Below are 16,674 nucleotides of genomic sequence, written 5' to 3' on the forward strand. Positions count from 1 at the left end.
GCAACTCCTCAGACAAAATGGGCCAAATAAGAGATTTAACTGACTCTGAAATGTCAATAATTTGTAAAATACCTTTCGGAGGGGTACAGCACTCTTGAAGGAGCTGAATTAAAAAGTCAAATGTTTTGTTGCACATAGTCAACAGGGTTGCAAGAAGTGTGTGGGGAGAGAGAGACACACAAATAACTGCTCAAGACTTGAAAAGAATGAAGCTGCCAGGAAGCCATTATCTTGCAGTGCCACCATATACCAGAACTGCAACCTACCTGGAGTGTCCAGAAGTACAAGGTGTTCAGCCCTCAGACTCCATAAGACCTTTGAAATATCTGTCCTTGGATATTTCTCTGCCCAGTCTTGATTTTTCAACGTATGAGTCTTGTTCAGGTGGTCATGTTTCATCCTTCCTTGCCATAATAATGAATAATAATAATGGCTTGGCTTTATATAGCGCTATTCATGACACCCAAAGCGCTTTACAGAAATCATTTTTCATTCATACCACCATGGCCATGTCTCTGAGCACTGAACACCTTGTACTCTCTTATTTGGCCCATTTTGTAAAGAAGTTGCCTTATAATTATGCACATCTTAATGTAGGATGTTGATCACTTTTGGCCACACACCCCCTCATTACACAAATACACATCCCTCATTAACAAACATTCAAGTTTATATAGCTTTGAGTTGGAAAGTATGTATAAAAATGATAATAAGATTAAAATACTCACTTCCTTCCTGTGATGTGGAGCTTGGTGTAGCACAAAGCAGTATCAAGCTATAGCCTCCAAACGGACAATAAAGTTAAATCAATGCCTCTTAAAACAGAAGCTTCAAGTTTTACCTTTCATAAAGCTTAGCTGATGCAGTCCAATACAACAGCCCCGTGATAATAAACCTATATGTGTTTTTGCCTCCAAAGTCAGTTGCTTCAGTTTTTAAGATAAGGCACATGGTAAATTGTCAAATCCACCTTATATTTGACCCTGTTTCTACTGTATGTTCAGAGTTTGGACATTTACCTTATGCTGGCTGAATAGGAGACACAACACAAGCTCAATGATTGGATGATTGAAGCTCAGAGCAGCTCCAGCGACAACCTGTTATTTCACTAATGGCCCCCTTTTCCTCTCCTCTTTCAGCCCAGGAAGCCCAAAGCGCCGGACAACCCTTTCCATGGCATTGTCTCCAAGTGTTTTGAACCTCATCTATACGTCTACATAGAATCCCAAGACAAGTGAGCAATGTATTCTTCTCACATGCAGACATGAGCAAATAGTGTTGTGGCACACAGACCCAGAATCAGCAGGAGCAGGTTGCGTGTAAAGTTGGCACATGCGTTCCTTTTTTCCGTTGCCCACTTATCAATCAGATCCCCCTTCTCCCATTTTATTTCATTGCCTCCTCTGTCTTTCCATCTCTTGTTCCTTTACATGCCTCTGTCTCCACTGTGGCAGAAATGTTTCCCATTAGCTGCACGACCACAGACACCAAGAGAAAGAGCGAGGGAGGTTGAAGAAGTGCTGCCGTAGCAGATCTGCCCATTTTCATTCCCACCTCTTTATTTTTTTTCTTTTTGGTATCCCTTCTTTGCTCTTTCTTCCTGTGTAAGTGTTCTCAGTTTAACGTTCGTTATGCTTCTTTTATGTCGCTCCCTCTTTATAGACCGTTTTTCTGTTTTTTCTCGCTTCATTTTTCACCTCCCCTTCCTCTGTCTTCTACCACCATTCTTCACTTCTCCTCCATCAGTCCCTCCCCTCCCCCCGGTCTGTCATGGTGATCGCTCCTGAAACTGAACTGAGTTTCTGGGACCTCTGAGTTTGCATGCAGCCACTGGCTCATGGCTCTGTGGTGCGTTAAATGCTGTTTGTCTGTTCAAAGGAACAGGATTGACCCATTCTGCAGCTACAACCTCATTTCACTTCTGTCCAAAGACCTTAAACAGGCAGCGGCCAGATCAGCTTGTCCCCAGTGGGACATAGCGGGAGAGAACAGTGGCCTGCTTGTTTTGTCTTTGGCTTTAGTTCCAATGTTCAGTAAGATCGGGCCACACCAACTGACTGTGGACCTGTTGAACATAGTGCTGAGGATTTTGATATGCTTGGAATATTTTCTGCTGTTTCTCCATGTGCTACTCTGTCTGCCTGTTATTTCATCCCTTCATTTATTTATTGGGGTTACAGACCAATCATATGTTTTTAATGTTTAAATATTTTTACTTGATTCATTTAATTCCTTTCATGTGCCACTAATCCAACCATCCATGTGTGTGCATGTGAACTTCTGTGGGTTTGGCTGTACATTTTCGGGCATACGCAGGAACCTGGGGGAACTGATCGACCGGTTCGTGGCCGACTTCCGAGCACAAGGCCCACCCAAGGCGGGTACGGAGGAGGGCGGAGCAGTCCTGCCCAGCTGTGCTGACCTCTTTGTCTATTACAAGAAGTGCATGGTGCAGTGTTCCCAGCTGAGCACCGGAGAACCAATGATCGCCCTCACAACCATCTTCCAGAAATTCCTGAGAGAGTACGCTTGGAAGATCCTCTCGGGAAACCTGCCTAAGTAAGATCTGTTCAGGTTTGGTCTGAACAAAAAGCTATTGATTAGAATTGCCCTTCCTCATAGAGGGGAAGTTATACACTTAACAAGTAACTCAGAGTGCACATGGTTTTCAGTGAAGACACTTTATCCCGTGATAGAATTAAAACAAAGAGACAAAGTGTGTATGGTAAATAAAGGCTAAGGATTAGCATGACATTGTTATAAGCTGCTAATTTATACTAAATGTGATTTTTACTCATATTGTCAAATCAAAGTGCTTCATTATTCAGCCACTCCCATATCAGCTGGCTTCTGTTGCTGAAGTCAGTAGAGAAGTGGCTTAATATGAACTCTAAACGGCTAGTGAATGGTGGCTGTAAGACAGCCTGACTGATTTGAGGTGACAGAGTAAACCCTCAGCTAACTCTTCTCACTTGAAGCACAAAGTCATGACATTTTTCCACAAGTGAGTGTCAGTTGAAAACGACTCCCTCTACTCACTAGCCTGGAGGGTTTTCTAAATATAACCAAAATAATGATAATAGTCTTTTACATAGCACTTTTCTTAACAAAGTTTTAATGTGCTTAACAGAAATAAAAGGGAATTTAAAAAAACACATTTTGCTAACAGAGGAAGATATTACCATATATTATAAGCCTTGCAGTTTTTTAAAAATATTTATTCCTACAGTATATTCAACAAAAACCGTGAAAAGGCCGGACTTAGCAATGAATCAATTCTACTCAAATGCACATCCCACTCTGCTATAGACCTCCTTCTTTTTCTGAAAACTGTTGAATCAGTCCTGCAAACACTGTCCAGCTGACAAATACTCACCAGCTCCAATTCATTCACTCATGTTTTAACAACTTCTATCCACAAGAATCATTACATATTTTGGGCAGTAACACAAACTCAAGATTTGTTTAGGATTAAAGTTTCACAAACAAGCATGTCAAGCCCATATTTGCTCATTCTTCTTTCGCTATGGTGATGGAGCTGTTTAAGAGTTTACTATGAAACTTAATGTCTTCAGTCCTCGCTGTGTTTGATGGAGTGGAATGGCATGCTATGAAGGATCTGGAGTTGGTTATGTTGTGGCAAAGTCTAATACGCTACCAGCAAAAACATCTCTGGCTCATTGGCCGCATAAGAACTCATCACTGGCTGTGGCGTACTCACACACACACACAGAGGCGTGCTCTGTCTCAGATATGCATGCATGCTAATGACACACTTGCCTTCACTGAGTAATGTATGCCATATTCTGAGCTGTAAAAAGATACTCAGTCAGATGCATTCAGATGCTTTGCAAGTGCTTACACTTACGTACACAGACACGCTTCTCCATTGTGGTGTGCCGTGAATTGGCTGGACGTTGAAAGGAGGGCCTCCTTCAACTATGTTGTGGTTTTGCTCACATCTCTCTTTTATGACTTTTATTAATGACTGAGTCGTTGTTGAAGTCTAATTGGCCCAACATCCAGACACTTGAGTTTGCTTGTAGTTGCGCCTGTTGTGTCTCAGTTAGTAGAAATTGCGTTCTTTACCTGTGGTTTAAAAGTGTGGGTTTTTTTTTTTTTGTTTTTTTTATAATTAAAACCTATTGCAAAGTGAGTTCACATCAGCCTGTCTTAGGAAAAACAATATACAACATATCAAATAGTTCATTTCAGGCCCTGATGCCTTTAATTCACACAGTAGCCTAAATAAAGACTAAAAATATTGATTTATATTGTGTATATTATGTGAAATATATTGCCATGATTTACTTAACAGGTGTTTTACACTTTGCCTTCATGACTTTTGCTACTCTTCTACCTCTCCTTTTAAGTCTCTGTGTGTTCGTGTGTGTCCCTCTCTCTCCAGATCCAGCAGTAACAGTGGGGGTCTTACCATCAGCAGTCTGCTGAAAGAGAAAGAGGGATCAGAAGCCGCGAAGTTCACCGTAGATGAGCTCTGTCTGATCTGTAGCATCCTTAGCACTGCAGAGTACTGTTTGGCAACCACACAACAGGCACGTGCACTCACACAGAGATGCATAGGCCTTACTGTAACAACCCTAACTCTGTGCATATGATTGATTAGAATCAGAGATGTATCCGCAGCGACAGTATACATTAAGGAATGTAGTTACAGACTTTTGACTAATGTTTCATCAGTGTTTTAAGGAACTCACTTCTGATGGTTACAATTACAACACAACCTGAAAGATTTCATCCATCTTGTTTTTGTTGCAACATGCATGCAGCAATTTTCTGTAAAGTCTGTATTTTAGATTAGGACATATTTCAAGGGATGCACTCAAAGTTATGAAACAAATGTGCCTGCATTCATGTTTTCTTTATTTCTGTTCCAGTTGGAAGAGAAGCTAAAGGAGAAAGTTGATAAAGTCTTGGTGGAGAGAATTAATTTGACTGGGGAGATGGATACGTTCAGCACGTAAGTAACAAAAGCAGAGCTTTTTTTTTGTAATTAAAAAAACACCCTACCCTCTGTTAAGTGCAGATAATTTTTTAATAATATGACTCTTTTCTCTATTTCTCAGTGTTATCTCAAACAGTATCCAGCTACTTGTACAAGATCTCGACGCTGCCTGTGATCCTGCTCTTACTGCTATGAGCAAGGTTCTACACACACACACACACACGCTTATGTGTATAGTACTGAAGATATTTGAATTCAGCACCACAGCCATTCATTAAAAGTGAAATAAAGATTAACATATTTTTCTCCTTAACTGATACTCTAAGAAATATGTCTTTGTTTTATTGTGTAATGCATTTAAATGCATGAACTTGATGTTGAGCAGTATTCTGATCAGTACTGATGTGTTATCTCAGATGCCGTGGCAGAGTGTGGAGCACGTGGGTGACCAGAGTCCTTATGTCACGTCCATCATCATGCACATTAAACAAAATGTGCCGATCATCAGAGACAATCTGGCCTCTACTCGCAAATACTTCACACAGTTCTGCATCAAGTTCACAAAGTACTATACACACACACACACTCATGCTTAAGTACCATCTAAGCTACAATTAACGGTCCCTGAAGTTGATATATGTGTCTCTTCTTTCTCCCTAGTTCTTTCATTCCTAAATTTATAAACCACCTGTTCAGATGTAAGCCTATCAGCATGGTGGGAGCTGAACAAGTAAGTTAAATTTGTGATCATCTGTGCCAGTGTTTTTTTTTAAGCTTCATTGTGAGTCATCACCTTAAGCACATTTCAGGCTTTACATGTAGAATATTGCATCTGTATTACATCAGAAAATTATTGCATTTCATTTATTCACTGTGTGCACTGGTATATATGTTTAATCTTGAAAATCTTGTGTGTCTTACCCCACCAGCTCCTCCTTGACACCCACTCCTTGAAGACAGTCTTGCTGGATTTGCCCTCTATAGGTTCCCAGGTGCTCCGCAAGGCACCTGCCAGCTACACCAAGATAGTGGTGAAAGGCATGACCCGTGCAGAGATGATACTAAAGGTGAGGAGGGAAGGGGGGGGACTTCATTAATTCAAACCAGACTCTATTTAGTTTGTCGACTGGAGAAATCTGTGTGTGAGTGTAAAAAGCACACAGCCAAACCCTCTTCTGATGACTGCTGGAAAAAGTACTTAAACTCCTTCCTAAAGTGAATAGACATTCATTTAAACAGTTTACCTTTCATGGTATAAACTGAGGATGAACTGGCATCTTTAATTGATGGATCTTAATGAGACGCAAAATAGAAAATAGTTTAACCTCAACAAATTATCAAAACCACTCAAGTTTTATGGCATTTAACTTGGGTGGTGAAAGTCCTGCTGACCGTTTTTATTACCAAAACTTAGGTTTCTGACCTTTAAAGGATCGGAACTTTACAAAGACCCTTTTGTGGAAGTGAGTTTTCTTTATCTCTTGTTTGTCATTTAAACGATTTAGTGTCGAAACTCTGACATATTCAGTTAAACATGACCTTTGCTATTGATGTGAAGTCTTCACAAAGAATAGTCTGGCACAACCTGCAGCTAACGACTTTTTCCACTGATTAAGATTCCATCATAAGAAGCAGCAATAGACTGACTGAACTAACATTTCTTGTCTAAGTGTTTGTGGTTTGACTGGCGAGCCGGTATTAAAATCTTTGCCTTAAGTCACTGGAGCAGATTATCTACTTAGAATTTATTTTTGGGCAGAATAACCCTTTAATTGTGTCTTTAATCCGACTCACAATAGCACTTTATGAGCATGTTTCCATAAAATAACCCACCTCACATGAGTTAGGAAGGGAATAGGAATGGTGCTCATATGCCACTGGTTTAATGAGTGAAAGACGGGCACCCAGACAGTATGTTGTTGAGCCTAAGCCAATGGAAAGGTGAGCAAGTAAATAAATAAATGCATGCAACCATGCGTCTACTCACGGAAAACATGCAGTATAACGTGTTGCATATTGAAAGTTGTTTTTAATGGGAAAAGCAAAGACAGGATGCAGCCAGTCTGAATTGCCTTATGAGACCCTAGAGGACACTGGTATGTGGCTGCCGTAGATGAACCCCACCCTAATTAACTGTCCCTGGAGTGTACAGAAATGCGCTAACACACAGACCACACGTCTACCTGTCCCTTGATTTTCCTTGGACTCCCTGGAGGCCTTCTTTCCTTCCTGAAGCTATCACAGTTTGACTGTCTTGATGTGCGTAGCAGTCAGAGTGACCTTCTTCAGTCGTGCTTCGCCCACCCTGCCATTGCTGTGAAAAACAGTGGATCGGTGGCAGACAGTGAGATACTTTAGATTCATGGCATTGTACTGTAACCACTCTCATATACTCAGGCAAACTTAACATTTGAAGCTGTCTCAGAAAATGACTGTCAAACCATTGCCTGTCACAACTGGTTTCTACTGGGATGCACACTCTTCCATATGGCCTTTCTTTGTTCCCTGGAAAAATGCCCTGAATGTATACACATGAATTCCTACTCATCTGCCACACATTAAATGGGCTTTCACATTATGGAATTACAGAACGCATTCACATCAGCCCACTACTGTCTGCTTTCTCTGAATCTGACTGCCAGCGAGGCCATTCAACTGGAATGTGATCTATATATGGATTCTAAGAACTCTCATAGACGGAGCTGACACTGCATGAAGGGCTTGGAGTGACTCACATGCGCTACCATGACAGCTTAGGACAAATAATCATTTTGGAGACTAGAGATCTGATACCGGGGGAAAAAAAGCCTGATAACAAGAATTCTTAGGAATACCCAATGATGTAGGCAGTTGATCACGAATCAGAGGGTTGGTAGTTCGATCCCCAGCGCCTTCATTAACATGTCTGTGGGCATGATCACTGGTGTGTGAATGTGTGTGTATGGAAGGAGAAAGCGTAGGGGAAAAGCACTGTATTTATGCATGTATTGGTCGTTAAGACTAGACAAGCAGCAAATAAACACAAGCCATTTACCATGATAAAAACTTTATAAGAATCAATAATGCTGCGCAAGATGGATCAATACAGTACAACTGTGAATTGTATTTTGCCTACAGTATAAAGGCAAAGAAGGATTGGAGTCTTTTGAAAGAGACGAGATGTCTTCTTTAAACGTATTTGGCCTACCGTATATAAGTTAAGAGAGTAAAGAGAAACTTTTGTACTGCAGCCAGCATTTTAGCCATCGAAGCTCCCCACAGGTAATTGCTTCCACCTTGGGTTGAGACTGAAGCTTTGTTAAGACAAACTCATTGAAAGCAGTCAATACAGGAATTCCGCTGCCCAACCCCAACAATGGTTTTAAATTACACCCTGTGATACAGTGACTTTAGATCAGGAGGGCTGGAGTCTTAGCTCCTTCAAGAATCTGCTGTTCATTGGGAAAATTGGAGGAGCACTTTAACTTTGTCAAAGTTCACTTTGAAATTGAGGCACACTGTAGGATTCCTTGTACAATTCAATATGAAGTCAAGAGTCGAGTATAAGTTGTTTGATCTGAGGCAGTATTGGTTACCAACTTTGGATTTGTACATTGGACTTAACAAAATAGTCCAGAATGTAAGGATGAATAGACAGATAGATAGATAAAGAGGTAGCTAGAGGGGGAAGGAGAGCTTTATTTTTGTCCTCATTGCTGCGGGAAATTGGATTGTAGTTAGCAGCCCCCGCCCTCGTCATGGATCTATTGGTCCTCGTCCCTATGTCACCACATTCACACGCATCCCTTGGCTGCACACACAGCCCTTCATGCCATTCTCTCTCCTCATTGGATAAAGGTTGTAGGATACAAGGAAAGTTTTCTCCTCGGCTTACAGCAGAGCAGAGTGACTGACAGACCCGTGTTTCAGACCAAACACTCTATGTAAGTGATTGCTGTCGGAAGATATAACTATTTAAGACTTATATTAACACAAACATTCCACTTACTTCTGCTTTAACTCACAATCCTTCTATGGACTGTTTTTTTTTTTTTTAATTCACTGCTGTGCTTTTAAGTGAAACAGTAAGAGTAATTGTTCACTGGGGATAGCTTAGGGAGGTTGGCATCCAAAACATTTTTTATATCGTGTGCTATGAGAGTTTGGTTGATTTGATGATCTCACAATAATCAAAAGTATCCTGGTGTTCCAAAACTTAACTTGCTTAACTTAACTAGCATTAATTATTCTGTTTAATGTATTTTTTTGTTGACCACTCAGGAGCAGTGAAACAAGCTTTAATTACCAGATTGATATATTATCACCTTATAAAGTTAGTACACATAAGTAACAGCTTCCTATTTACGCATCTAGCTCGCATGGACTAGTCTAAGTATTTATGTGTCATTTGTGGTGTTAAATCCTTTGGGAAATGTCTAGCTCTTCAATCCTTAATGCTCCAGGATGTTAACCAGCTAGTTGCTAACTTTGTCTCTATCATGTTGCGCTGGACACATAGTAGTAAACACTGGGTTTTATCAAAGCTTGTATGCTGACAGAGCAGTATGGCTAAACCAAAAACCATAAGGTTCTGTGCTGCAAAGCAAATCAATGGGCTGAGGGATCTGAAGTAGCCTGAAAAGTTGTAAATCACTGCAGAGTTGGGTGGTCATTCTCCGTGGGTTTGTTACTTTGAGTGAGCTGATCACGGAAAGTCATTCGGACCATTCTTGATATAAAAATATTGGTTAGTGCACCTTTAAACTGCCACAATATTAAGTTGCCTTTTCGTTCATAGAAAAGTAGTGTACATTTTTTTTAGGTTTCCACTTATGTAAGATCCTCCAACTCTTTATGTAGCTGTCAAGTGATCTACTTTGAGTGTTAAAGATGAAATAAATTAGGGTGTCTCTTATGTAAGCCAGCGCTCAGTTATGTTCAAAGTACATAGGATTCTTTCTGTCTGTCTGAGACAGCCTCTCCTGGCCGGTGCGATGCCTGTGAGACGTGGCTGTTTTCCACGCTCTTGCAGCCCAGCCCACCATAGCTCCAGCTCCCTCTTCCCAATCCCTACTACCTCTGAAGTTCTCTTCTGGGGAGTATTTTAAAGGCAACCCCCCATCCCCACCCTTGTTCAGCCCAAGTGCTTTACCCCCTCCTCATTCTGTTTCTCTCCCTCTCCCTTTTAATGCCAGCTTTCATTCTTAAACTCCCTCTCTCCCCCTTTCTGTCCTTTTTTTTTTTTTTTTTTTTTTTTACAAGGTCCCTGCAGGCCTTTCCCTTGGCCTGGCTCCAGGACAGTTGCTAAGTAAATCACTCAGTCAGCAGGGGTGGTAAGAAAGCAAAGAATTCCACGCAATCCTGAGCCTTTCATGACTGTTCTTCCTCCTCTGTCTCTCCTGTTTCTCCTTCACCGTCTTCCCTGTCCGTGCAGCTCACCTTCTCCTGTATTTTACCTTGAGTTAAAAACGGAGCATTAAAGCTCGAAAGGATAGTTTGGGCCCTTTTGAAGTGAAGGGTAGGAGAAGCATTTTTTGTGAGATGGCCCCTGTGCGCACGCGTATGCATGGGATGGGAGGCGGGGGTCTGTCAGCCATGTGTGGGTCTGCCTGCTTTGTAGCGGCTGAAAGAAATGCTATTTGATCCACGTTTTCCATCCCGTCTCTATTGTTGAGAAAAAAAAACAAAACAAGAGAATCCAATCCAGAAAGACTTGTGCTCCATTAAACTTTTTTTCTGCCTGCTTTTGACTAATGCAGATTTTTTGCCCAGACTCATTATATCCCCCAAAATAATTACTGGTGAAGCTAATTCTTGCCCGCTCATGCATGGAGTAATTGGTGTGTAAAAAGAGGAAAAAAAAAAAAAGAGAGTGAGGAGTGGGCTTCTAAATATAGAACCAGAGTCTCGACTTTGTTTGCAGCTAGAACTTCTTGAATCTGTCAGTTTGAACCCCCCTCCTCTTCCTCCTCCCCTCATACTGGGGCCATAGCTTCCCCATGTGGGATCATTTAAAGATCTTATGGGTCGTCCCATGATGGTGCACAGGAAAAGCGGGGAGGGATTTCATTAAACTCTACTTTTTCCGCAGGTGGTGATGGCCCCACATGAACCACCAGTGGTGTTTGTTGATAACTACATCAAGCTCCTGGCTGATGGTAATCCTGAGACCTTCCAGAAGATTTTGGATATGAAGGTCAGTTGGTTGGTTTTAACAAAAAAAAAAAAAAAAAAAAATTGAAGGAGTGGTTCAGAATTTTTTAGAAAAATGCTTATTTTGCTTTCAGACAAATACATTGGACGAGAAGACCCCTCTCTGATGTCTAAACATATGATATAGCATCTTAATTAGTGAGCTTCAGTAGTGGTGACATTCCAATACCTTTGTAGAGAGCCAAGCTGGCTGTTTATCCCTCCTTATAGTCCTTATGTCAATCAAAGTTAACAAGCTGCTATAGCTTAACACTCAACATACAGATATCTAAACAACAGCAAGAAAGCAAGCATAATTCTCAAAATGGCAAATTATTGTCTTAACATTGTCACTTTGCATCTCCTCTCATGAACTCATCTGCTCTGTGTGTTCCCATAATGAGAGTTTTTTTAATAGTTTGTGATTTCCCCCCTTTGTTCTCATGTACTTGGATGTTTAGGGTCTGAAGCGCAGCGAACAGAGCAGCATGCTGGAGCTCTTCAGGCAGAGGCTACCCACTCCACCCTCAGGGGCCGACGGTGGCCCCTCACTGTCCTTTAGCGCCCCCACCCCTGAGCAGGAGTCCTCCCGCATCCGTAAACTAGAGAAACTCATCAAGAAGAGACTGTGAAGAGAAACACACTGCAATCACATCCTGAGAACAAAGAGAGCTGCAGGATGAGATTGTCCTCGGCTCTCCTGCAGTTATTCATCTCAAAAGACTTCATGCTCAGTTCAGTCACCGTGGAGAATTACAGAAAGAGCAAAGAGATGACTGATTTTACTGACTGACAGTAATGTGAACCCAAACTGTCGCTGGATTAGGAAGAAACGCCTTCTACTGCTACTTTATGTCGCTACATATGACATTTACTTCTGTCATTTCTCACATTTCTTTTCATGACACTAACATCTGAGCTTTGTAACATCAGTACATTGTTGCACAGTGTATTCGCACACATGAGACAGAATGAAGTGCTGTTAACTAAATTCTGCTCAGAGAGTCACTGGCTGCCTCACTGGGACATGTCTAATCCAGGATGATCGCAAGCAGTCTGATTTTAATTAAAGTGGATGTTTTTCTGAATATAATGTACTTCAAGGATAATCATGGCTTTCCTCAATTATTTTAATTTAAAGTGAGGGGTGGGGGGTGGGGGGTACCGGAATGAAATTTGTGTTCATCTCTGCCATCCATTAAAGTGGACATGCGTCATAGGTGTCGGAGTTGTTTGTGCGAACAGTGACCTAAAACGAATCACATGACAAGGTTCCCAGGTCTGGAACAAAGAGGGTCTTTGGATTTCCTCTATGTTCAGTGAGACACAAGGCCATCTTTGTCTTGACATTTAAAATGTCTCTGGGTAACATGTGGAAATTAGAACCAGCAAACTTAAGTCTTTTCACTTGGGCCTTTGCCTAGAAGAGAGAAGGGTTGTTTACGGGTTGTACACAGATCAGCATCAACATTAATAATAATGAGTGTATACTGTCTGTGTAAACACTTCAAATTTAACCCTGTCTCTTTTGCATTGAAATTAAAGTGCCCATTCATCCATCCATCCATTCAACTGCAGTGCTTTTACAGGCCCAAATTATGCACTGCTGTTTAGTAAAGTACATTTTTTGTCATATGAAAAAAAAAAAAAAAAAAACACTGAGACAGAACAAGATGGCTTTGTCTCAACACTTTTCCAAGTGCCCTCTGGATCTCTGAAGCTGCTCCCTCTCATATCCCTGGCGATGTCAAATGCAGAACATCAGAGCACTGGAAGAAAAAAAAAAATCTAAACTTATTTGCAGTCTGTTCCATGGTCATGGTCGCAGATTTTCATGTCTGTGCCTCTCAGCTTCTCGAGTCCTTGTAGATCAAATAGATGTAAATGCATTGGTGTAGACACTCCTGCCTTCAGGTGCAAACATTTGTATTGTGCTAACTGCTCTGCAGCTACACAGGCAGCTGTTGAACACTATTAAAACACCGACACTGATTATCCCTTGAGCCTCATCAGATGGGTGTACACTCTCTGCTTCAATTTGTACATTTTTGCGCAATAGCAGTGAAAAAAAAATACATAGAAACTTAAATCTAACCATGGTTCAACGCTGAATGGGCTGCTTTGGAAATGTTCCCATGACTGGCTTCATCTCTGGTTGCCTCTTATCCTTCATCCAATCAGCAGCCAGTAAAAGCTTCAAAAGGCGTTTCCTTTCCTGTGTTTGTGGATGTGAAGGCCCCTTTGAGGGGAAAAGAAGTTTTGAAGAGGAGCCGCGGGCAGCAGGACGCACTCACATCCTTTCTCTGCTCACAACACAAGTCAACAACACTCTTCTCTCTCACCGTTTCATGCGCAATTCAACTCAGAGCTGGGCTTTGCTTTGGATGTTTCCGCGTCTGCAAAGAATAGTTTCTTGTCTGAAGGTCGGGGTGGGGGGGGAGCTGAGTTACCGGTTACCCAGTTGATGGTATTTCCAGCGGGCAGCTGTGCATGCTGTCCGGGAAGAAGTTGGCAGTAGCACCGTGGGACTTTGCAACTAAATAGCATAATATTAGAAGAAGAAAAAAAACTGGACGGGAAAAAAAAGGAAGTCAAACCTGGAAACGTTTCTCTTTCGCAAGCTGTGTCTTAACTCGCTGGAGTTTTGCAACTTTTTAACTAGAAATGGTTGGCAGGTTGAACTTGCCAAATGTATGTGAAGGAGACCCACTGGATATGAGCTGCAGGGCTGAGAGAGGACTTGACAGCCCGGACTCTGGGTTACCCCCCAGCCCGAGCCCCAGCGCCTGGCTGCTGCCTGTGTGTGCGGATAAAGCCGGGGGCGTGAGCCCGGTGTCCGAGGACGAGGGAAGAGGCTCCCTGGTAGGTATAGCGCTACCTTCTCACTCCAAAAAAACAAATACTGTGTGAACTCTATTGGGGAGCAAGGCAAATGACCACAAATTGCTGCTGCTGAACATTAGCTCTCAATGCCAGGATATTTCATAACTTGCAATTTGATATGGAAACCCAGGCATAGTACCAGGAATATGCATGTATGAGAGTCTGATAGTTTCCACAAATGCATTAAATATCACAGTGTCGCTCAAGCTACAAATTCCACATCCTCTTGCATTTGGTGTGAATATTGAAAACAGGAAATAAGCCCCTAAAATTGTTCACACCATAGTCTCGCTCGCCAGACCCTCCTCAGAATTCACATCATATTATATATCTATCACACCATAATGTTTTGCTGACTCACTTATGAGCCTGTTGTCTAATTAAAGAAACCTAATGTTTGTGAAAGTTCTTTCACATTAACACTTAGACTTAAATTTCCCTGCAAGAACTGGCCTGCATGTTTTGGCTTGCAGAAGAAACTGGGTCACTACAGCACTGAATTTGGGCCAATAAGAACTTAAGAGTATTGGGTTCACATGTGGTAACTGTGTGGTTGATTTCTGTAACTGCAGGTTCCAGTTTTACCCACCGGATCTTTGCCACAGCTACACCCATTGTCCTTTGGGGAAGGCATAGCGCTTGATCTATTGCCGCCAAAGGAAATAAGGTGGGTTGACTTTGATGTGACCTGTACTGTGCAACATGAGACCATGCTGGAAGAGTGTGGCTATGCAATGTCAGCCAAAAAGTGGCACACCATGACATGCAGGCTTTAGTAGTTTTTACTATAATATTATGCATCAAAGTGGCTGACAACTTCCCAGTGCGTAGTATGAGCAAACAGCAGGACATTGGTCTTGGACAGTGGGTGTTGAAGTTTTATGGTGCAGGTGGGACTGCAGACTGCTTTCACAACGTTGTTTTCCACAAAATGGAATGATTTGAATCTCTCCCCTCCCACAGATACACTTCATCCGTGTACTACAACTCAGACCGCCACTTCATCCAGGATGTGGCCCTGCAGCCGTGGGGCCAGGGCCTTGAACACTGCATGCAGACTATCATGGCCGTGCCCCACAGCACTTGGCGCCACTACAAAACACAGCTGGAGTTTCAGCCCCGCCATCGGCCGCAGCGCTTCAAGAGCACCACCATCATCTACCCCAAGAAAACGAGCGCCATTTACACCACGGAGCTGAGCTACGACTGCCACCGGTTATCCAGGCGCTTCCTCTCCAGCGTCGAGCTGGAGGCGGCTGGCCACAGAAAGTTACCTCAGTGAGGGGTGGGGTGGGGTGGGGTGGGAAGGGAGTGCTGGGGTCACACAGAGGTGGTCATTCTCATATCACCTAAACTGTGGCTCCCCTGAGGCTGGTTTGCCATTGACCTGCTGTGTTTCCTTTTTGCAGTTGTGTAGCCTGTTATCTTTTTTTTTATTTATTTTTTTTAAGTATTGCTTTGTCAAGCAGTGGACAGAAAGCATCTGCACTTGTGACATTGCAGACAGCGGAGATGTTTTAGGAATGTTAAGTGTATATCCCTGTGTAGTATATAGTGCCGCGCACTTATACTAGTGTGATGAGGCTGGAGCAGAGACAAGTGTATGCGGCCGGAAGTCTAGGTCAGTAGACCTGCCTATGAATAAAAAACTATCCATAGCACGGATATTTAATCAAGCGCTTGAGTTTTTAACTTGTTGAAAGGTTTTAAAGGGACGATCATCGTCTTTGATTTGTTTTTATTGGCTGTAGAATTGACTTAGATGGGCTGAGATACGGAGAACACTTATTTGCCCTCTGCCAAGCCACTGTCCTCATGTCATGCCAAGTTGGTCAGACTCAGGCGTGTGGAGTGATTGGTTTTTTAAAGTTGAACAATGAGTCCTGTCTCGGCTCATGGAATTTGAAGAGCACTTACAGTAATAGAAGTGCAAACGGTGGATATGCTTCAAAGCAGCTATGCAAGGAAGAGAAAAGGCAATTAAACATGGTGCTGGAGTTTGGGTGCATGCTAATAAATCACTAACTTATCCACACTGTACATAGGATGTGGTGAAAATACTTAACACGTGTTTTGTTTCTTCACAGGGTATTGTTTATTTCCGCACAACATGGCACAATCTGAGCTCCACCCAAGCCTTTTCTATAGCCACTGTTGCAGCTCGTTATGTATTATGTAAATGTTGCTAGATTAAGGTAATTTTTCGGTTAATTGAGATGTGTAAATTTAATCTGGTAGGTAGTGTAGATGGATTGTGGAGTGTGGACTTTACCGTGGATAGGATTAAATTTTTCATATCACTCACTGGCTTACTCGTGAAAATAACAAGCTGCATTCCACTGCTATCACTTTCATTGGCCTGATGTGGATTGATATTGTATTTATTCTGTTGAAGTTTTAGGATCTGAAATTTTATCAGCTCATTAACGGGTCTCGACAGTCATGGTAAGGGATTTATTTGTGATGCTCTTTGTACCTTATTGATGTATCTGTTTGATGCTTCCTTTTGATATTAGTCACTTTTCAGTGCCAGTTTGAAATAAAGTGTTCATTAGATCATCAACTGTGAGGAACTATTGCTTGTTCTTTTTTTTAAAGGTTACAGAGGATTTTTTTTGTTTGTGTTTACAACATATAAACATACTAACAAACTT

At 41.9% G+C, this 16,674-nt stretch overlaps 2 protein-coding genes across 2 annotated transcripts in view; both read left to right on the top strand.

Annotated features, from left to right (window-relative positions):
• The window catches only part of vps53 (VPS53 subunit of GARP complex), a 28,541-nt gene extending 16,298 nt beyond the window's left edge, over positions 1–12,243 (top strand). Inside the window, exons 13-22 of the mRNA XM_085795547.1 lie at positions 1,140–1,234; positions 2,317–2,559; positions 4,409–4,556; positions 4,899–4,981; positions 5,088–5,166; positions 5,383–5,531; positions 5,627–5,696; positions 5,896–6,033; positions 11,037–11,141; positions 11,599–12,243. Coding sequence (XP_085651673.1) covers positions 1,140–1,234; positions 2,317–2,559; positions 4,409–4,556; positions 4,899–4,981; positions 5,088–5,166; positions 5,383–5,531; positions 5,627–5,696; positions 5,896–6,033; positions 11,037–11,141; positions 11,599–11,769 — 1,281 coding nt within the window. The 3' untranslated portion in view covers positions 11,770–12,243. The remainder of the gene's footprint in view (positions 1–1,139; positions 1,235–2,316; positions 2,560–4,408; positions 4,557–4,898; positions 4,982–5,087; positions 5,167–5,382; positions 5,532–5,626; positions 5,697–5,895; positions 6,034–11,036; positions 11,142–11,598) is intronic.
• A 1,149-nt stretch (positions 12,244–13,392) lies between these two features.
• On the top strand, positions 13,393–16,583 carry rflnb (refilin B). Its single transcript, XM_085795548.1, has 4 exons — positions 13,393–13,999; positions 14,593–14,687; positions 14,984–15,562; positions 15,650–16,583. The coding sequence occupies exons 1-3, from the start codon at positions 13,802–13,804 to the stop codon at positions 15,300–15,302; spliced, it is 612 nt and encodes a 203-aa protein (XP_085651674.1). The 5' UTR covers positions 13,393–13,801; the 3' UTR covers positions 15,303–15,562; positions 15,650–16,583.
• The last annotated feature ends 91 nt before the right edge of the window (positions 16,584–16,674 follow it).

This window comes from Trachurus japonicus, chromosome 13, assembly GCF_045865225.1.
Source record: "Trachurus japonicus isolate A0001 chromosome 13, Traja_1.0".
NCBI classification, from domain to species: domain Eukaryota; kingdom Metazoa; phylum Chordata; class Actinopteri; order Carangiformes; family Carangidae; genus Trachurus; species Trachurus japonicus.

What these genes read in the sequence shown, in the direction of transcription:
- rflnb (XM_085795548.1), top strand. Translation starts at nt 13,802, where the DNA reads ATGGTTGGCAGGTTGAACTTGCCAAATGTATGTGAAGGAGACCCACTG. An exon ending in ACGAGGGAAGAGGCTCCCTG is followed by an intron (nt 14,000 to 14,592) that starts GTAGGTATAGCG and finishes CTGTAACTGCAG; the next exon opens with GTTCCAGTTTTACCCACCGG. An exon ending in TTGCCGCCAAAGGAAATAAG is followed by an intron (nt 14,688 to 14,983) that starts GTGGGTTGACTT and finishes CCCCTCCCACAG; the next exon opens with ATACACTTCATCCGTGTACT.